This window comes from Aptenodytes patagonicus, chromosome 3 (assembly GCF_965638725.1).
Source record: "Aptenodytes patagonicus chromosome 3, bAptPat1.pri.cur, whole genome shotgun sequence".
NCBI classification, from domain to species: Eukaryota; Metazoa; Chordata; class Aves; order Sphenisciformes; family Spheniscidae; genus Aptenodytes; species Aptenodytes patagonicus.
In genome coordinates, this window is record NC_134951.1 from 108,785,687 (window position 1) to 108,807,913 (window position 22,227).

Here is a 22,227-nt window from a genome sequence, read left to right on the forward strand (position 1 = left end):
AAGCTCTGCAGCGCGCAGCGGCCCGGGCGGGGGTGGGTCGGTGCATGCAGCGCGGGGCGCACGCAGCAGCCTGCGGGACGCGGCCGGACGGAGGATCGCCGCCGCCGCCGCCGCCGCCGCTCGCTGCCGCCGCGGGGGCAAGGCGCCGCCGCGGGGCCGCCGCCTGCCGCTCCGCCCGGCCGCGGGGGCCGGGGCTCGGCGCAGCCGGGCGCACACGTGCGCGCCTCTGCCGGCGCCGCCGCGGGGGCTGAGCGCCGCCGGGCGCGGGGCGGTGCCGCTGCCCGCCGGGAGCCGCCGGGCGCCGCGGGCGCACGGCGGGGCTCAGCGCCGCGCCGGCACCCTCTCCCCCGCCGGCTGCGGCAGCGCCCTTTAATACCCATCACTGCTTTTTCTCCCCCTCCTTTTTTTTTTTCTTTGCTTCGGTTTTTTGTTTTCCAGCCTGCTCCGCCAGCGCGCTGAGAACAGTCTCTCTTCCACTCACTTGATTCGCAGGTTTGTTTATCTCTTTGGGGGTCTTTTCCTCCCTTTTTTTTGCTGCCCGGCTCACTCCACCCCCGAATTTTATCTAGTTGTAGCAACTGGCTGCTTTTTTTTTTTTTTTTTTTTTAATTATTGTTGGTATTTTTTTCACTGACGCCTCCGTGCGTTTTTCGATTGCAAGTCGTCTTTGCAGTCCGGTTTTTAACTGCATTTTGTCTGCAGATCTTCCCTTTGTTTGCACACATCCCCTTTTATTTTTTAATTTTTTTTCCGTTGTTGTTGTTCGTTGTTAAAGTCACTCTTTTTTTGGGGGGCGCTGTATTTAAACACTTAAAATGCACTGCTATCTCCTGAGCGTGTTTCTCACCGTGGATCTGGCCACCGTGGCTTTCAGCCTGTCTACCTGCAGCACCCTCGACATGGATCAGTTTATGCGCAAGAGGATCGAGGCGATCCGGGGGCAGATCTTGAGCAAACTGAAGCTCACCAGCCCCCCGGACGAGTACCCCGAGCCCGAGGAGGTGCCCCCGGAGGTCATCTCCATCTACAACAGCACCAGGGACCTGCTGCAAGAGAAAGCCAACCACAGAGCCGCCACTTGCGAAAGGGAGAGGAGCGACGAGGAGTATTATGCCAAAGAAGTTTACAAAATAGACATGCAGCCTTTTTACCCCGAAAGTAAGTCCTCTGTGTTTGTGCATGTGTGTGTAATTTCGCCCCCGAGGCTTGGCAGTGCCCGGCACCTTCAAATACCAGCCCCATGCCTCATAATCTGCCGCCTTTGCTCGGTTTGCTCTTACCCTCGGCTTCTCTTAGGTGGTGGCTTCTAGGGTTTTGTTTAGGTAGCGGGGTATACATATGCCTGGGTGGGTGGGTTGGGGGGGGGGGGTCAGCTGTCCCCCCAGACTCGTGAGGTTTCCGATCCCCTTTGAAGTCGCCCAGGAGTCCCTAAAGGTGCCTCTGCTTTCCACCACCATGTACCTGAGCAAAGTCCCCCCCCCCCCCCCCCCGCCCAGGATCCCACTCCCTCCCCAGCACTGGGTTTAGCTCCCCCGCAGCCCCGTGTGCAGCCTCCAAAAAGAGCCAATATCTTTCCACTGCTGTTGTTTCCCTTGGAGTGTTTGGATCGGGCAGGTTTCCATCTCTCCATAACTGAAAAGAAAAGGAGGTCTTTAAAAAAAAAAAAAAAAGTCACCGGCTCCTTTTCTGTCTGCGCCCCTCCAGAACATTGTCCCGCGGACCGCTATTCAGATTGGTGCTCAGAGAGGACAGAGACATAGACATCTTTCCTCTTCTTCCCACTTTAACTAGCCTCCTGTTTCAGTTCATGGACGCTTTCATTTCAGGTACAGAAAAAGTTTTCCCTTCTGGGTAGCCTCGGTTCTTGGAACCTGTCTCAGCCCGTCTGCCTTTTGCTGTTTTTAACGACCTTCTGGTGATCCATGCCACGTTTTACACACACACACAAAAAAAAAGGGATACAAATGCTCTGTGCTGACCAAATCCACTTAGAATGATTAATAATCATAACGACATGCTGTTTTGTTTTGGTAGTGAAGTTTAAGTGTATAGAAAAAAAAAAAAAAGAAAAAGCAAAAGCACTGCACTCCCTTAAAAGAATCTAGATCATCATCATCATACCGAGGAAAGTGAAATACCAGAAGCAGAAAATAACTTCACCGTTCGCATATCCAAAACCTAGTCCCTACTCTTCATTTAGCTTGCTTTTCTCTCTCTTCCCTCCCCCGCCACTTGATGCCCTATATACTTGCTGTCTGTTTTTGAAAAGCACATACCTCTTGCTTAAATAGATAATGCAGCCATCTTGGTAACTTTATCCTAGAGTTTCTAATTGCATTTTCCCCTTACTTATTTTTAGTTTAGCAAGTTGTAGCTTTGGGGCTTGCTCCGTCTTGCATGTGATAGTCCCAGGATGCCAGCCAAGGTATCTGAACCCCACGCTCGGTGCAGCTGCCTCCCGTTCTTCCTTTATTCTTAAATGACAGCATCAGGTACAGGACATCCTGGCAGTCAGAGCCGTTTGATTATTGTAATTATGGCACCATCCATAATAGTCATGATAAATACACTCCACCCTTGTTACCCTCGGGGAAGAGATACTTTTTTTTTTAGAAAAAAAGTATATTTGGAGCCAAGTGGGTATGAGCAGAGAGGTTCAGTATAATTCATAGCCATAGCGAGAACACAGAAAGCATGCCTGTTTTCCACGTTGGTATGCTGTAGTATTTTGCTGGTGGTTTTGGTGGAAGTCAGCACCTTGTTTTGAGACCTATCAGATCATGCCCTGAGCAGAGGGATGAGCACCTACGGGCAACGGTTAGGAAGACCGATAGCAGTGCCTTGGCTTGTGGAGTTGACCCTGTAACAGAGAGTCTCTGAGAATTGTAAAATGCATCCGTTCTGAGCACATCTGTCCTTTTTCCTCACATGAGCAAACTACAAAGAACCGATAGTCCAAAATGCAGCCGCATACTTTCCAGAAAATTAAAATATCTGTGGTGCATGACTTGGAAGGTGTTGACAAAAGACAATCTATTTTTAAAATGTTATCAGAGGCCAGATTTGTACTGATGTATCGATAGAGGTTTTGGAAGAGCAAAGGAGATTGCAGGTATCTACCAACAGAGTGCATCAGACGTTTGGGATCGGAGGGCCAGTTAGCAGCAGATCCAGTACTACTGTGCAAGGGCTGTCGCTAACATCAGAGTAAGTAGGTTAACTGTTTTTCCACTGCTCTCTAGTTATGCTGGATGGAGCGAACCTTTCCAAAAAAGACAGAAAGGAAGAAATCGCTCCACCATATTTTAAAGGAAGAAATTGAAAGCGCAGCTCTGGCGGCCGTAGGCACTTTCTCCTAGATGTCTCGGAGTGAATTTTTTTAACTCTAGTGTTTCTGCTGCATCGGAGGGAGGCAGGAGGGAGAAGGGGATCAGTGTGAACGCACTGGAGGTCAAAAGCTGCTGGACGGAAGGCATGGGAAAGATCAGTGGTTCAGTTTTTACCACAAGTTGTTAGCGTTCAGTAACTGACTACGACCCAAATATTACAAATATGCTCTAATTATACTCATAGTCAGCAATATATCACTACAGATCGCTGATAGGTCTTTGTGGGGCATTTTGTAAAGTTCAGACTAAATATTTTTAGCAATGAGGAGATTTAAAAGGAAAACTATAAGAGATATTGTATATACCCTAAGGCATATTTTGTCTTAAATATTATCCTTGGCCAACTGTACTGTATAAATACAGTAAATATGAATAGAACTGGCAAGATGCCAATCTCCTGGGATGAATTTTAGTCAAGAAGGTATTTATGGGATATAAATAATACTGTGTCAACATTTAAAGAAGGGATCTGATTAGTTTTGAATTTATTCGTATTAATCTTTTCACATGCTGTTAGTTTAAGGCTCAAAGTAAAGTTATGCTAAGGTTTACTGATAGTTTGCACTGAGGAAGTAAGGGGGCATCTGGCATCTGGCTTGACAGTCCAGTTGAGGTTAAAGACACATCAAGTCAGAATATACGTGGAAATTCAGCGAGTCAGGGACTGCCGGACCCAAAAACAACAGATGTGAAAAGTAGCGGCAGAAAAAAAAACCTACAAAGAGGTTTGAAAAAACCAAAAAGCTTTTGTCTGTCAAGCATGCCTGCCTGCGTTGTGCTCGTGACAGCATGGATTAGATACCGAAAGTTTGAATCTCTCCTAAGTCCAGTTGGCAGTCAGAAATAGAGTTGGTTTATGGAGCGGTTTAAAGAGGGAGGTGGGATACGGAAGCTGAGCACAACATCAGAGAGAGTTCTTGCGAATTCTGTGCCTAGGCGAAGTTACCTGAGTAGATGCTCAATACTGATTTCTGTGAAAGCTGGATCACATTACAGTTTTATTACTTACCAGTTCTTCATTGATTATCTGGGGCCTGATACTTAAGCTAGTTATTTATTTGAGTCTGGGTGAAAATCGCCATTGCACTGATAATAAACAGCAATCTAATGCCAGCACAGTTAAGCATTGCGAATTGTAATACTAATGCATAACTGGGATACTCTAGAAAAACAGGCAACACGTGTATGTGGGGCCTGGGGCCCAATTCTGTCATCTTCATTCATGGCAGTTTTTCTCACAGTCAATGAGCTGGTTGGTACTGATGGCTTAAGGCTAACGCAGGTAAATTTTTAAGTTTTCTGCATTCTTGGAGATAGGTCTGTAAGTACTCAGTAGCCTAAGAAATCACAGTTCTTTTGGGTTTGGGCCTGCTTTTAAACTACTTTAGTATGAAGGAGCCTCCACGGGTTCCAGCCTGCGCTGGGCAGTAGGATTAGTCTTCTCAGGAGCTCTGTACCATGAATATTGCTTTACATAGACCGTCGTTCTGCTGAATATTCACCTCATGAAAGACAACATTATAAACTGGCTGGGCACAATGACATGCTTCTACTTTATCAACAAGGACTCGATTTACCAGCAATTATACGTATGTGGGCTCCTTGTCTTCAGGGTACCAGAATTACTCGTGCAGGAGCAGCCGTGCTCCACGTCTACTGGCGCTGACTGCATCATTACCATGATGTTAACAGCTACAGCTGCGCAGCTCGCGTGTACTTGCATTTAGCAGAACACAGAACTTAAACTTTCACGATTTCCTATGTTGTTAATGATATGGAAACAGTCTCAGAAGGAATACCTTACTTTAAAACATTCTAGCTATGCTGGCCCTGTGGATGTGCTCTGGAGCACCTCTTGTAGGAGGCATTTGCCAGGCTTACTCTCTGGTTTGCAGAGAGGACCTGAAGCAATGTGAAGGCTTCCCTGAGGAGAGACATGGGAGGAACAGTTCCTTGCTCCTTGTTCATGAATGGCACTTACTGTAGTCTTCCTAGGTGGTAATGAAAAAAAACAGGAAATTGCAAATGGCTTTAAAAAGGGGCAGGGTAATTTTCTGGACAGTAGTCCTCTACGTACTAAGAGGGATAATAAAATAACATGCTCTGGTGCACTAACCAAGGGCAGCTGAAATCAAAGAGAGCTCTCTTCTTCCACTCCCACTCATGGAGCAGATGGTGGGGTGCACCACGTGTGTTTCCTGCCTGCCTTCTGATTCACCAGCGACTTGCTGTAAGCAGGGTGCCAAGCTGGGAGAGGGGGAGGTCCAGAAGCCAGTCTGGCATGGTACGTGGTCGCTGTGTTTATTCCGGAGGATGAAGCCTACAGAAAAGCAAAACACCCATGACCCGCCTCTTTAACGCTGCAAGGTCAGAAGACCAGCAAGACAGAAATGTAGGGCTATATTCCTGAGTCCTTTCCGTAACCCACCTTGAATTTATCTCTGGTGACTGTTTTAAAGAGGAACTTTCACTCTAATTTGGTGAGTTAAAAGGTTAGATGTGCATTACTGGCCCTGCCGCTCCCCCCCCCAGCTCGTTGGCAGCGTAAATGTTTTACAGTCCCAGAGACCTATCTGGAAATGTGCCCTTGTCTTCTGCTCATGGCTGGAGATGTGCAGGGAGTGCCCAGAGCTCATGCCACTCTTGCTGGCTCCACTTAATTGCAGGACTGGATGCGAGTAGGTGATTGTGTGAAGAAAGCAGAGCATCTTCTTCATTAGCTGCCAGTTTTAGCCTTGTTCATCCTCGGTGCACTGCGTGAGAACAGTAGTGGTTATCAGGACGGCTGTGTTACTCTGAAGTTACTATTTCCAGCGTTTTGCTGTCAGTTTGAGATTCCTGTCTGCACCAGAGCTGAGCAAAAAGATGAATGAGAACTTGTGGCTGTCGTCCTTGGTGAGCTTCTTCAGCACGGGTCTGAAACATGTGCGGAGCTTCACACACATGAATAGACTCATTAACATTAAGGCTCTGTATATGCCTAATTAGCTTCCTGAATTGAGGCCCGGTTTATGGTGCATTTGCAGGGATGAACAAAGCCAGACAGTTCAAATCCCTCTCGCTGTGTTGAAATCTGTCATTTGGGCATCAGAGCCCAATGAGAAGGAAATGCTTTACAGGATTTTTTAGAGAGGAAAGAAGAGGCTCTTCAGTACTCCCGTGATCCCAAAGAAGGCTGACCCTGTTGGGCAGCTGGCTTCTTTTGCCTTTGCAGTGCCTGTGCTAGACTGCTCCTGTATTACAGCTAAAGAGAGGAACCCCAGGGTATGGTGACAAAACGAGTCATGAGTGAAGACACACAAATGTTTCCGTTCCTGTTGTGAAACCACATGCTGCACGTTTTCAGGCAGGCAGTTTTTAGCTTGAGGATGATACACTCCTCAGGTATTATTTAATGTGATACTATGTTAGGGATGTTTCTGCTGATTTGTTTAGACTATAAAGTTTGTTTTGGTCTTTTTTTTAGGGAAAGTTTGCATCCTGCCTTCAACCACAGGCTGTTGCTTGTTTCCCTTTCAGTCTGTGATGTGGACTAGTAGGTGCCTAGCTCCAGTATTGCTGTCAGTTGGCTTCCTGTAGTAGTCTATCTGAAGCAGCTATCTTTCTTCTTAAAACAGCTCCCCCGTGCTTGTCCTCACTGTCCTTGCTGCTGTTAAGTGACTGCAGCTGGACACCCAACTGTACAAGACATACAGCTGCAAGGTGTAGAGGAGAAACTCAAAGATTTGTCTGTGACAAGAGGATGAGGAGTTGAAGAAAAACTTAGTGTGAAGGGTTGTGTTTTATCTCCTTCCAGTGTGACCAGTTGTTTTTGAATTTACGAATGACTCATGAGCCTGTTTAGCACTGTGGTTCTCTTAGCTCGAATGGCACAGGATCGGCCCTGGAGAAATGAAGTGCTAGACCTGGCTTCGTTAGACCTGTCTGGTGAGCAGGTTTTTACATGTTTCTGGTGCTCTGCAAGTTGGTCCAGAGTAGAGAAGTTGCCTCTTTGGGTAGCATAGCGTTCTCTAAACCAGCCAGGTTTTCCAAAGGGAACTGCATGGCAGTTCGTGCATGCTGCTTGGAAAGCTCCTGGCGGAGGCGGTCAGGTGGGATGAGTTTAGGCAGCAGTGTAGAGAGACTGCTCATTCACTGTGGAAAGACAGGCTCCACTGAAATACATCTTGTGTTGCTGTTTGGGTTCTCTGGCATCTGTGTTTGGTTGCCAGGAGATGCTAGACCTCACAGGCATCCCTGCAGCAGATTTATGGCTGAGAGTGTGGAGAGGATCTTTAGAACATCTTTCCCTCGTTCAGGTTTTAATTTGGACAATGAGCAAGGGTTTCTTTTAATTTCATGTGTGATGCTCATTGACGTATTCAGGATCTTCATTGTAGAGCTGAGCTTTTTCCCACTGAAACCCCCTTAGGGCAGGAGCCTCTTTTTGTTGTTGTGTAAGACCTAGCACAGTGTGATGCTGACTTCAGGTTATTATAAACAACTGTATAAACTATAAATGATAAGTTGACCTCACAGCTGACCCTGCTTTGAGCAGGAGGTTGGACTAGATGTTCATTCCAACATGAATTAATCCTCGTAATACTACATTTTAATACAAGAAAAACAATGCATTGTATTTCAACTTCCATAGGGTGGTCTTGATTCAAGTATCACCAAATTTCTAAAGATGTGTTGTTTTCTGTCAGTCTTGGATTTGTCCCTCTGTTGTAGCTGGTTGCACCAAAATGTTCATGTTCTCTCCCTCTGCACCCATTTTTCTTCTACTTCTCTTGCGCGAGTATTGCTTTTCAAATAAGCATGGTAGGTTGCATGAAAATAGACTACTCTATTACACTTCAGCAAAAGCTGTGGCATCGTTTTAGGCAAACTGAGGGGGGAAAAAGGGAAATGTTGTGATACTGACCTTTCACTTTGCTTGTTTAACTCCTTCCCACCATATCTAACCCACACTGCACTGACAAATACTGCATCTGTCTTGACAGGCGAGTTCACAAATAACCATTCATTCATAAGTTGGAGCTGCTGTAAGACGCCTTATGGGTTGCTTAATCTGATAGTTGTGCATTTGAGTAGAGACTCTGAAGAAAAGACTTTGCAGAATGACCGTAAGTTCAGACTGACTTTGTGAAAACTAAGAGGGAGGTCTTGCGTGAAAGAGGATACTGTACTTAAGTATATGTGTGCATGCATGCACACACGTGCGTGCATATATTTAAGAGCATTAAAACATCTGTTGTTGCCAAAGCCCAAATTGGAATGTTCTGGGAAAGATAATTTAATTTTTAGCTTCTGGATTCGTTTCAGTGATGGTAATTTCAACACTTTCTGGGGAGAGTCTATCAGTGGTTATGTGCATCAAATGCAGCAGTAAATCTGTCATTCTTTCCATTTCAGTTTTTCAGGCTTACAACTTCGTTATTTTTCCCTGTTTGGCTGGTGTTAGTATCCAATGTTTTCCCTGGCTTCATCTCTTTTAAACCCCTGCCTTGAATTTTAAAAGGCAAGCTAAGCCTGTTGAAGTTCCTTCTCTTACTTGTTTTTGTTTACATATAGCATTTGCAATTCAGCAGCGAGCTCAGCTGAAATAGTGATGGTAACTTATCTTTACTATAGTGATGATTGAAAGATAGGAATCAGAACATGTTGGTTTTCATTCCTTGGGGTGGAAAAAAAAAAAAACACAACCCATAAAAAAACCCAACCCTGTGGGTAGACTTTGTACTCAGGAGGCTGAAAAACTAATAGATCTTAGCAGCACTGACTCTTTTGAAGTGGTCAGAGAGTATCTAGCAATCCCATACTTGATGAAGGCTTCTGCGCAATAATACTTATTAATCCTGAGCCCACAGTTGTGTTTACAGATGATCTCTAATACCCCAAATTGAACAGAGAGTAGTCCTTGCTTATTTGAGTGGGTGTTGTCCAATATGTATAAAATGACTTTTTTTGGGCTTTGGACAAACAGTCATAAAGATCTTCTCTAGGACTGCCAAGATGTACGCTAGGAAGAACAACACCTGCAGAACTTTTCATCTTCCAAGTGACGTGTAAAAACGATGCAGCAAATTTATCCTCTTCAGATGCAGCAGTGGGTTGAAATAATGGCAGAAGTGGCTGGCAGGCACAGCGTGGTTGGGGTCTAGCATTCACCAGAGCCTGTGGCAGGCTGCTGCTCCTTGTCCCACCTCTGCTTGGTCGCAGGAGTGGCCCAGGTTAGCAAAGCTGAGAGACATCTGCTCCCCCATGAATGTTACGATGGCGGGGCAGCTCTGCCCTTTGCATTGCAGTTCCTAGCCTTCACGCTTGGAGGGTTTGATGCAGGAATCGATCCAGTTGACTGGATAATACCAAAACAGAGCTCTTAATGAATACCTAGTAAGCAAAATTTATGGATACCAGGGGTCAGGTCCACTGACACACGCAGTACCGGCAGTTTATTTCTTCATCCAGATGCCTACAGGGGATATAGGGGCTGTTTGCTCTCGGGGAAGGATAAGTGATATATTGTATTCTCCAACATGATAGGACATTTTAAACTGCCTGGAGATGTGTTGGATCCATGCATATCCTTGGTGTTCTCATTCTCGCCCAATCTCTGAGAGATCCAGCCCAGTTTTCTTGGCTGTTGTAGTTGGCTCTGGGCCTCCCTGGCAGAGCAAGGGCTGTATATGTCTTGTGCCAATCACTGCTCTATACTTAAATTTTTCCTGATGCACACTTTGGAAGTGAAGTAGCCACATTTCAACATTGAGGTACGCTGAAAGATGTCTGTTTCATTTGTTGTGCTTGTTGCGTGTTTACCTAGCGTATAATGGCAGGCTATTGCAGCAGACATACACACATCTTTAGGTTTGTGAGTGAGGAACAAGATCCAGCTTTCTTGAAAACAAATCTGCTGTTCTGATCTGGTGGTGTGATAGGAACTGAGAGGCTCCCTGCCAGGATATACAGTTTGGAAAGCGAGGGAGCTAAGTGAGCAGCTTTGTCCCAGTTAGGATGGACTCAGAACAGATTGTTGGGGGTCTGAGCTTTCTCTCCCTCTTGAATCTGGATTCCCCCATCCCAGCTTGCATTTCTCCCCAATGCTAGGAGCCGTGTATTTGGAAATTTGACATTCCCCTTGCTAATCAGGGAAGAAAAGAGCCCCAAAAGGATCTAGAAAAAGAGATCTTTATAAAGGTGGCCAGAGACTGAGTTACAACAATATCATGTGTCTGAAGGAACTTACCTCCTTCCAAGTTGGAGTCCTATTATTTACCCACTTTATTGGGAGACTTAATTTTCTCTGGCTGGAAGTGTATTTGTTGAGGTAGAGTCTGGAAGGGAATCTGCCTCATGCACACTTGCCACAAGGCCAGCTATACATGTGATACAGTCAAACCTTTCCATTTTTCTGCCCTTTGAGAGTATGTTCCCCAGATTAAGGGCCCTGGTCCAAAGCCTGCTGAAAACACTGGAAGTCTTTCCATTAACTGCAAAAGTCTTTGGATAAGGTATTAAGTGCCGTTTCTTTGTTTCAGGCAACGGCCACATCTTCAAGATATATTGGGACGTATTACTGTAATGTGGTGCTTTCCCTTTTATTGAGTTGCCACTGGAGATGTTCTTCTGCATAAGGCTTTGCAGGGGGGGGGGAAAAAAAAATCACTTTTAAAAATAAGCACCTTAGTAGCTTATTGATAGAAGCATTTGATGGCAGATGTCATCTGGGAACAGCATATGGCAGCAATATGGCAAGAATTGCAGAATGCAGAGAAGGAGGCATGAGTTCATGTCCTGTACTTCTTAGGTATTCCACACCTCCCCCTGTTCTAAAATAAATGGCCATCTGACGGCAAAGGTCTTGGCAAATAAACATGCCGTAATATATCTCTATCATCCCCCCTACAGCGAGTTTTTGTCTAGAAGCTCATCACTCCACATCCAGAGGCTTCTTATAAACACGTGCAAAATCAGACCTCAGTGCCCCGAGCAGGGAATAATCTAAAGGCTGTTAATAAGAATGTGGCAAATCCCTGTGCAGTGGACGGTAAAGAAAGGTCAGGGCTAAGCCAACAAGGTGTTTTTATGTTATCAATAAAATCTTGAAAGTCAGTTCTGAATAGAGCTGGAGCCGGGAGAACAACTTCTGAAAGTCAATTTGCTGCATGACATATGCTGAGTTTACAAGCTGGAAAGCCAAGTAGTTTGGGAACAGGAGCTGCGCTTACAGCATGAAGGTGCGTGTGGTTTTACACAAAGCCTCTCTGACTTGATATGTCTCAGAGTGGCTCACAAAATAACGAGTTAACTTTTGAGGTACATTTTTTGCATGAATGAAAAGTTGGAGCAATTTAATTTGAGTCAGTAAAGCCACTCCAGATTTTGCCTTGTGGTGTTGAAACTGGAGTCTGTGCAGTGATTGTTTAGGCAAGCAGAACAGTCATTATGGCCAGGGTTTTAAGCAGCACCTAAAGGAGTGGTTCCTCTGCAGCCTTTGAGAATCCCAGCCTTTTATTCGGATGAAATCGGAGTCAGGTAAATCTGCTTTGCTGATTAGAAATGTCCTGAATGCTGTTTTGTATCATGTTTGTACTACTACTATATACTTTTCAAAGCCTGGGAGGACTCAACATCCGCCACAGGTTGTTGGGTTTTTGTTTGTTTGTTTTTAAAAAGCAAAAGAAAAATGCATGGTTTATATTTTATCTACGTGGTACTGCCTGTGTCCTGCTGGGATGAGATTTGATCCCAAGCTATTTGATGCAGGACATGAAACCAAAGGGCTTGGTTCTTGTTTAATCTAAGGCAATATTACAATGTAAAAGAGTATAAAGTGCCTTAATGTAATGACAGACAGACCTGCAAGCAGGTTTCTGATTGAACATGAATGTTGACTTACAACTGAAGGAGATACTTATCTCCGCAGGGATGAGATGTTCTTCTCAGGGTATAATGTTCCAGGTCTGTTCACACTCATAGCTAATGACTAACTGATATAATACTGTACTTTAGAAAGGACGAGACTGACGTTGCTCTAGGAGGCTTTGAGTTATGGTAGAATGGACGCTTACAGATTAAAAAAGCTGGAAGCCATCATGGTGGTCTTCTGGTCTCCCTACCTGCATTTTCCAGGCCATTGAGTTTTGCTGAATTAATTCCTTTTTGAAAGGGAGTTCGCACCACACTTGGTAAATTATTCCAGTGATTAATTAAATTTACTAGAAACAAGCGTCTTTGTGTTTTAAGTTGTTTAGCTTCAAGTTCTAGAATTTGAATCTGGTTTAAACCTTCACTTGCTATTTTGAAGACCTGTTATCAAATTTGTGGGCATTGTGTAGGCACCCACAGGAGGAGGAAGTTTTGCAGACAGGAACTGATCTGTCTGAGAGCAAGCTGGCATGGCTGCTGGAAGACCCTGCAATGAGGCAGCCAGGAGCTCAGCATGGGCTGCTTTACCTGCCTTTGAGCGTGTTTCAGATCCATAGACTGTGATCAAGCCACAGGTCTTTTAAGTTTAATATGCTGTGCTCCTTGAGATACTTCCTAGCCTTTTCAGTTATTCTCACGGTTTCCCTCTGAAACTCCTCTGCTTTATTCATATACTGCTGAGATTGTGGACAACAGTATTGGACACAGTATTTCAACAGTGATAACTGTTGAAGTTATCAAGTACATCCATGTTGCAGACTCTGCTCTAATTCAATATTACACAGCTTATGCAGCTAATTTCGGCAGTAACTTTGCCAGGAGCTCTACAAGGAGAAGTAAAAATTCATACTTGGGTAATTATCCACCAGGGTTCCCCCCTCCCCAACTCCTTTTCAGAGGTGCTGACTCGCAGGATGGAGTCCCCTACTCTGTAAGTATGGTCTAGTTTCTCTGTCCTAGAGTTGTATTTTCATATTGATTCTACTGACATTTACATCTTGATAATTCAAGATTCAAGTCACTGTATTCGTGATGCATCTTCTTCATTATTTGTCACATCCATATCATTATTTCATCTGCAGTTGGTTAATAATGGTTTAGTTTCCTTCCAGGTGATGGATAAAAATAGTAGATAGCAGAGTACAGCAAAATGAGCCTTATGGGACCTTGTTAGAAGCTTGTCTCTCAATAACGGTTTCCTGTCTACCATTGTATTTTGAGTCTCATAAAAAACGTGATTCGTTTACTGCCTGGCCATGTTGGTGTCCTGTTGTTCCTGTTTCCTAATGAAATCATTATGTAGCACCAGCTTAAATGTCTTGCAGCTACCCGAGTACATTATATTAAAACAGTTGTGTTACCAACAGGACTACCGGTCTCGCTCACTAAGATCTTGGACCAGTGGGATCTGTTTTTCTTGAGCTGATGTTGGTTATACTCCCTTAGTTCCTCTGAGCTGATTCTCATTCCTGCCATTTGCATGTTTTTTCTGGGACCAATATAAGGCTGACTGTATATGTGAGATAGCACGGGTTGCCCTGTTTAGGCATTGTATATTAGCAAATATGTTCTGCCTCAAATCCTTAAGATATTTTCCAGTGTTTGGTATTTGTTGAAAGCCAGTTTTAATAATTTAGATAGTTCCTTGGACAGCTCTTTAAGAAGTCTTGATGCAAGTTATCCGGTCTTGCTTGTTTTACAATGTCTGATTGTAGTAGCTATTGTTTTAAGACCTTCCGAGTTGCTGCTGGAATAAAAAAAAAATCATCTTTTCATCTTGCGATTGCCTGGCTCTTTTATCTATAGAAGTATATTTCATATTTCTGTAGTATTATTTCAACAGTTTTTATCTTGTAATGGATGAATATCACTGTTAAGCTTCCTTAGTACTTAAGTAAATCTCATCTTTAAGTTCCTTGGTCATGAAGCTGGTAGGCCTGTTTGATTTTTCTTGTCTGTTATCTGCAGTTCTTATTTTCTGATGTATAGTAGTTCTCAGCAGCTATTACTTTTACTGTTGTTTGTAATACATAGTTGCATTTTTTAATTTTATCTTCTTACGGTTGCATTCAGTTTGTGTCACAGACAGTTTTCTGACCTGAGTGGTCTTATTTGTTGATTGTGGAACTGTGTCATTTCTACCTGTCCAGCAAACTTAAGCGTACATCCGTTATCCTTTCCAGTTTTCTCTGTAAACACTTCTGTTCAATCAGTTCAGCTCATCATTGTATTCATCTTTGTATGACTGTCTCCTTCATAATACTAAACCTGAATGTGTGCAGTTCTTTGGGACTTCTTGATTTTGTGCAGAACATGAGGTGATCACTTCTACCTAAGCTGTGAATCTTTCCTGTCATATCCGGGTAACCAAAGGACCTCAGTTCCATCTTCAAAGTAAATTGGTACCTACATCTGGCTCCTTGAAGGTGCTTAATTGTTGAAGTGCCAGGGGCCTAAAAATAAGGGGTCTCCAGAAACCAGCTGATCAGAGAGTTACCATATCTCAGCAGGAACCAGATACAAAGGTGCGGCCTGATGGAGTTGGTTGCCCTTGTGCTGGCGGGAGCGGTGCCACCCACAGCTCCTAACTGCAGAGGAGGAAGTAGGTGGTGATGGGTACAGTTGGCAACTCTTCCCTCGGAGAAGCAAGGGGCTTCTAGCTAGCGCTCTAGCTGTGAGGTTAGTTCTGTTGCCAGAAACCATCATTTTAGAAGGCAAATAATGTTTTTGGGTTTCTTTTCCATGTTCAGTAGTGCAAGACATGGGACACCTCAAAGTGACTGACTCAGTTGGTGACTCCATGTTACAAAGTAGTTAGTGGAAGTGTTCTTCCTACCCCAGCCAGAGGTCTGAGCCCTTAACCTATAAAGAAATTTCACTTGTGTTTAAAAATAGCGTAGAGGGCATGATGGACCGTAACTCATCCTAGTAATTGGGACTTAGTAAAAGGACCTTGGAATTAGGAACATCTATACTTAAATAACGAGAGTTGATACTCTCATTGAGTCCATCCTCTTAACGCTAAATTGGAGCTAACTCTAGCAAGTATCTTCAGGGAACAATCTGTTTTTGACAAGTTACTGTATAAAAGAGAATGACCAGATAGTCAACATTAATCTTCTCTCTGATAGCTGTGATTTGATAGCATGATTTGGGGCTAGTTGCACAAGAAGCTCTGCAAATGAGCTCCTCCAAGCTTTGTTGTACTGTACTGTTTGTTCTGCAACTCTTAATCCTTCCACGTCCATCTCCATAGTAGACTCTGGGCTCAGTGAGCAGCCACATTTCCCATGCAGTCCATCAAGCGTTTTAGGGATCTTCAGAAGCAAGCTGCCTGGGAGCTTCCAGCTGGGGTGAAAAGTAGAGGAAGGAGTTGAAAGCTGAGCACCTCCACATGGGCAGGCAGGTGTGCATTTCCTGCATGCGGGCAGCTAGTGGCACTAACTTCTACTAGCTGGAGAGTTTTCCCTAAAAGAGATTTACAATCTCTGTGCCTTTCTGTTCCTGATTTACACTGGACCAGGGTGTAAATAATTTTAATTGTAATTACTGTTACGAAGCAGGAAGGATTGCACGATTTTAACGTGGTTAAAAACTTTCATTTCCCTCTGTCTCTAACATTCATCTATTACCCACTGTCTTTATCTTAATCATTTAAAGATGTGTCGCCTGTGCTTTGAGTCTGTGAATCTTGACTTCTCTGCAACGCAAAAAAATGTACAGTTTTCTTTTGCCTTTCCTTCTCTGTTACGCTTTTACTTCTTGTATAATTCCTTTTTCTTCTTTTTTTTTTTTCCTCCCCAGAGTGAAAGGGTTGGACAATCCAACCTGCTTTTCTTGAAAATGACTTGCTTTCGTTTCCTCCTCCAGCCAGGGAATAGTTTGGAAAGGCTGTTCTCTGGACCCTTGGCCGAGCAGGAGAAGGCAGCCAGCTGCGCCGCTTGCCAGGGGAACAGGAGCGCTTCCTGGCAGAGGTGGGGTGAGAGGAACAGAGCCTGTGCCGTGGGACTCGCTTTCATCTCCTCCACTCTCTGCAAGGCAGTCCTGAAATTTCCTGACCGCTTTTAAATCTCCCAGTTAGAATAGCTGAGCAGTGAGGCCCACCCGTTTTAAAAAAAAAAGAAGAGAGCGCAACTTGCTCTTATAAATAGCAATAGGTTAAAAATACTAATCTGTGCTGGGCAATCCAGTGCTAGCTTCCCTGTGTGTGATTTTGAATACCCAGTAAGGGAAAAGATGGGTGCTCCCACGTGCCTGGCCACCATCACTGTCACCTTGTATGAATCCCCTGTTTGTATAATCGTCCACATATGATTCTTCTGTTAAGAATAGGATCTAGGTCTATGGTTTATCCTGTTCCATTATATTTAGCATATTTATGGTTGGATGCATGCTGTAATGTTCTGATTCCTGTTGTGGTTTTTTGTTTGTGGGGGTTTTTTTTTTGTTTTCAAAGTTCTGGGTATGTTTGGATTTGTGGGTTTGGTTTCGGAGCCCTGAGCATTGCAGAGTACCTGAGCCCTGTTGCTGAGGTGAAGTGTTGGGCAGCAGGAGTGCTTCAGCATTGCATTCTGGCTTTTGGGACCTGCAGACAAGTTGCTGTCAGCAACACTGCAAATGCTTTACTTTGTGGAGTATTCTTTGAAATTAAATTTTGCAGGTTTCCTGGTAAAACCTAATTAAACTTAATTCCTTGGTCCCCATGGTTGGGGCCTTTATCAGAAATACACAAGTGAGAAGACTTCTCTTCTAAGCCTCCTAGAAGAAGTTTGGAAGCATCTATCCTCTTTCATGGTTTCATCACAGACATGTTTCAGACGAGGTCCCAGTGTGAAAATTACTCCCATGGAGAAGGCTTTCTGTTATTTGCCTCCAAGTCTGACATGCCTAAATATGTCACTGTTCTCTTGCCTTCTTCTAAGGCATTTCAGAGATATCTGGAGATGCCATGGATTCTCATGCCACTTTCATAAGTGATGTATTTCTCTGTATCTGTACTGGTTCAGCTTTTACCATGAACCTTGAGTGAAGTCAGCAAATGATGAGGGGTTCCTGGCTTGACCTAAAGTAGCAACTGACAGAACCACTGGTGACAAAAGGTAACTGATCTGAGGAGCTGATTGCTACACTTGCATCAACAGTGATGGGAAACCTCAAAGCAGCACGAGGCCTCAGTGTCATGATGAAACTTCTCTCATCCTCCCATGCAGTTTTCCAAGGTAGAAGAAACAATTTGTTTGACACATGGAAGAGGCCTTGTTTTAGCTGCTTTTATGAAAGTCTGAGTATGGCGAGATGAGCTTTACAAACTTCTAGTTTGGATTGTTGCAATTCATGCTCCTCAGGTTGGACGCAAAAATTGCCGGTGGCTGACTTGGCTAAAAGCGGCCAATACCACCAAGAGCAAATACATCACGTGTGCTGCACAAATAGCATTTGATCCTTCAGAGTCTTTCTGATGAGAATTCACATTTCTGACTGGAAGTTGGAAAGCCTGGGATCCTTCTGCCTTAGAAACTTTAACCTCAAGTAAATACCAAAATACCCATCTTACTTTCAGCGTTATGAAGCAGTAGAACCGTTTTTGGGTACTGACAGCTAAGCAAGTAGGCATAAGCACTCTTAATTCAAGGGCATTGGCAGCTATTCTGTGTTGTTTATAATTTTTTCATCACTTTTGACAAGGAACTTTAAACTTTTATTGATGTCACCAAAGAAAAAATTCTACATGAAAGCAGTCTTGTTCTATGCCGGAAAAAATAAAAAAAGAGAAAGAAGTTCACTGTGGATATTCCTTTTTTGTTGGTTTTTTTTTTCCTCCCCCCTCCGCCCCTTCATCTTATTGAGAGGTACTAAGTAAAACATCCATGGGTAGGAACAGTCCAGCTGGGGAGGCTGTAACTGCCCATGTTTAGTGAGTCAGGGCTCTCCACAGCTCCTGTAACAGAGATCCTTTTCTTTGCTCCCATTCTGGTCCTGCTAGTGCATCAGCCAACTTTCACCCCGTATTGCAGCTGCTGACAGAGAGGTTTTCTGATGTGTGGAGCCAAGGGCCAACCACAATTTGTCCATGTATTTACAGGGATCATTTCACTCCAGTAGAAGCGTGGCCAAATATTTCTTGATAGAAACATGCTGCATTCGTCTAACAACACTGTCCAATTGAGGAAAAGTGAAGAATGCCGTAATATTTGTATTACAGTAGTTGCTCAAGCCCCAGTGAGAGATCAGAACCCTGTTGCATGAGGCGCTGTTGATCTCGCAGTACTTTTCCCAGCCCTACAGACCTTCCCGTCTAAACTGACAAGTCAGATAATGATGCTCTGTGGTATAATCAGTTACACTGCAAAAGACGTGTGCTCAAAACCAGAGACTTTCATGTGATCTTAAATATTTCTTCGGGTGATAGTGTTCTTCATCTCGCGGCTGTACTAGTCCAGCATGCTTATCTAGGAAGTGATCATACATGAGAAATGGAGAAACTTTGTGTGTCGTTCAGTGCTACTGGTGTTTTTTTTGTTTTGGTTTGGGGTTTTTTTGCAGGGCCAGACATTAATCTTGGCCTTACAGCCCCAATAACTATTATTTCTCATCAGCAGCATAGTGAGTCTGAAAAGAGAAATTAGAGTCAAGAGGATATTTTCCCAGAAGATTACAACAGTTATAATGGAGGTCAAACTTTTGGCTTCAGCTATTGGACTGTTTCACTTTAAACTTGAAATGCATGTCAGTGAAAGCAACAAGTTCAAAGTTTAGCATGAAATATTGCCAAAGACTAAGGAAAAAAAAAGCGTATCATAGTAATTTTACTAAAACTTCGCCATCACTCTTCACACTGAATATAACTTTTCAAGCAATGTAACAAGCAATCCCAAGATAATGAATCACCAGTGGAGGAAAGCACCGTACAACGTAGCATCCTAGTTTGGGGAATTCAAGACCAGGGGATGGAGTATTAGTTATAATTATTTACTGTGTTGTTTTAAGCACAAACTTGATATTAATACCACAGAGAACTTACTCATTATACTTGCATTATTATACATTTCAAATATCCTGGTATAAATTCCTTTAACACAAGGCTTATCTCTTTAACTTAAGGAGCTGTTACGGTTTATTAGCTAATTGCAGGATAGTTGCAGCAGACTTCCAAGTGCATTACCCAGGAAACAGAATGCTTCGAAGAAACATTGTTAATTTTTTTAAGTTAATCTGTCTGTATGTCTGTAATTAATAGCATGTAGAAATCATTCCCACAGGAAGGGTTTTAGAAGCCTGTCGCTCGCTCTGGCCGCAGTGGGAGCTTTCTGTGCATGGCAGCTTCAGCTCCGTGCTCCCAGCTGTTACTGCCTTGCTGCATACTGGGCACGGCTCTGGCTGGCTGGAGGGCAGGTCTGTTGATGTTAGTAGAGTTCATGTATTGATCTGCACCCTCTGGGACCTGACCTAATGACATACGTTCCGGAATTACTTTGTATAAATATATCTGACGCATATAGGTATCAGTAGATGTATTCATAAAGCTTGTTCAGGAACGCGAGCTGTTTGCCAACAGCCAGTTATCACAGAAGAAACACGGAGCTGGAGGGACTTCAAGAGGCTGCTCCGTTGGTCCTGCATTAGAAGAGGGTGTAGACTGTAGCCATGATATTCCAGATTGGTATTTGTGTAACCTTTTCTTAAAGGCTTCCAGTCACCACCACAGCCTCCCTGTGCAATCTATTCTAGTGCATCATCGTTATCATTGATGTCTAAAGGTTTTCATGATATCTAGCACAAAGCTTCCTTGCTGCAGCTCAGAACTACTCATGACTTATCTATCATGGACATGGAAAATGGATCATTCCCCTGCTTTTTGTGGCAGCTGCTTACATGCCTGAAGGCTGTTTTTATGTAACACCTTCAGTAGTCGCTTTTGGCTGAGCAACCCAAATTTACTCGTTAGTCCGTGTTTGATAGCTCTGTAGTGATCTCATTCCTCTGCAGCACCTAGTTGGGTAGATACTTCTATTTTAACTAGGAACCACTGATAACTGCTTTCTCAGGGCAGTTTTCCAGTCTTGCAGCCTACCTACTGTATTTTTTTGTCTAGACCATATCTCTCTCATTTGCTAAGGGGTATGTCAGTGTCCAAACTTACTGAAGTCGAGATAAATGTCATTTGTGGTTTCTCCTCTATTTGCAAAGCTTGTTATCCAGTCCTGAAGGCACTTCAGGTTGTTTGGACACTAATTGCTTCTGACAAGTCCATGTGAGCTGTTACTCAACTCCTTGTTTTCTTCCAGGTGCTAATAAATAGTTTGTTTGAATATTTTTCCACTCTTGTTTAGTTTTTAATTCCTCACTACTTTTTATTCCCCTCACCCCCCACCCCCCTTTTTTTTTTTTAAATAGATAGCACAGGTTGCTCTATTCCAACCTTCTGGTACTATGTACTTGACACTATATTTAAAATTATCTTTTCTTATATGTAAGTGTAATTGCTGCTAGAAGCAATAAGGAACAGTAAAGTAGATAAGGAGTAATGTATTAATTTGTGGCAGTTCTTTTCAAAAGTTAAGTGTAGAAAAATGTGCAGGTGTCCACAGTCCTTTGCATCCAAGGCTGTGCATTAGACCTGCATTGCTTGTACAAGAAAGGTAGAAGAATGGAGAGAGGGACTGAATGCATCTGTGCCTGGGTCTCTGCCTCTAATCATGCTTTGTGTCTGGGTTTTTTTACATTGTGCTGTGGCCCTTGTTCATCAACTGGTCAATTAATTGGTTTGTAGCTTGCTATGTACTTGGAGAAGTGAGACAGACCTTCTGTCAAAATATATTGCAAACAGGGGACTGAGTTGCTGTCTGTGTGTGAAAGTCACTTGTCGAATTTGAACAGTGTCACAATCGTACCTTTTTTTGTTTTAAAAATCAATCCGAGGGATGATGAGTAGCATTCTGTAGTATCTTTCACTCAGGGCTCTCCACAGATGCCTACAGGAGGCTATCAAATGAGAAGAACAGAGCTCAGCTCTGATATTCCCCATCTTGCATTATTATTGTTGTTCCTTTTTTCAGACGGAATTAGGATTTGATGCCCTTTCAAAAAATGGAAGCTATGAAAAGAATGGAGAAATAACTTCTAAGCATTTTCTCTCAGGCCTCTCTTTTGAAATAACCAAATGAATTAAGAAGTAACTTTTTCATGTTCTTTTCAAGAAATCGAAATGAAGCCATATCATCTTTCTGACTGAGTGTACAACATTAGCTAGGTTTGCTATTCCAGAGCATACAATTGATATTTATGAGAAACATAATATTCTGGGTTCTTTGGGCTTTGTTTCTTTGGATAGGGACTATTCGAGTTCCATGCCAGCATAGTACCTGGCTCAGGTGCCTAGGACAGCGGTGCTTTGTCTCCTCCGATTATTAGTGATTTCCGAGCATCATTTTTTCCATTGGCCTGTATTTGATCCCATGGATTATGTTACTTTGCACATGAGCTCATCTTTTTTACCTTTCCTCTCTCTTCCCTTTTACTTCAAGCCTCAGTGGCTCCCTTGCTGTATCCAGTTGTCCTTCCCTCCACCCTTGGGGCAGCTGGCAAGGGAGAAGGGGACATTATGTCTCTGCAGTGATTTAGGCAAGCGGTGCTACAGTTTAACCGGAGATGTGGTTTAACATAAGTAGATGCTGTTCACCTAATCGTTAGATTAGCACTTTGGTAACGTAGTTTCAAAATGAACTATATGTTCACGAACTGGATCCTTGGCTGCCAAAACTTTAAGCAGTTGTGTCCACTGCAGGGGAAACTGCTCTGATTTATTCCAGCTGAGCTGAGAGCAGAGTCTGCTTCTGATGTGCTTGCATTGTATTTCTTTTAATTCCTTTTTGAAGTCAACTGCAAAGTTTTAATTTTTATAAGTGGCAAATCTGGAGGATAGGTG

At 43.6% G+C, this 22,227-nt stretch overlaps 1 protein-coding gene across 1 annotated transcript in view; it reads left to right on the plus strand.

Annotated features, from left to right (window-relative positions):
• Positions 1–333: 333 nt before the first annotated feature.
• Positions 334–22,227, plus strand: part of TGFB2 (transforming growth factor beta 2) — a 69,706-nt gene continuing 47,812 nt past the window's right edge. Inside the window, exon 1 of the mRNA XM_076334590.1 lies at positions 334–1,158. Coding sequence (XP_076190705.1) covers positions 816–1,158 — 343 coding nt within the window. The 5' untranslated portion in view covers positions 334–815. The remainder of the gene's footprint in view (positions 1,159–22,227) is intronic.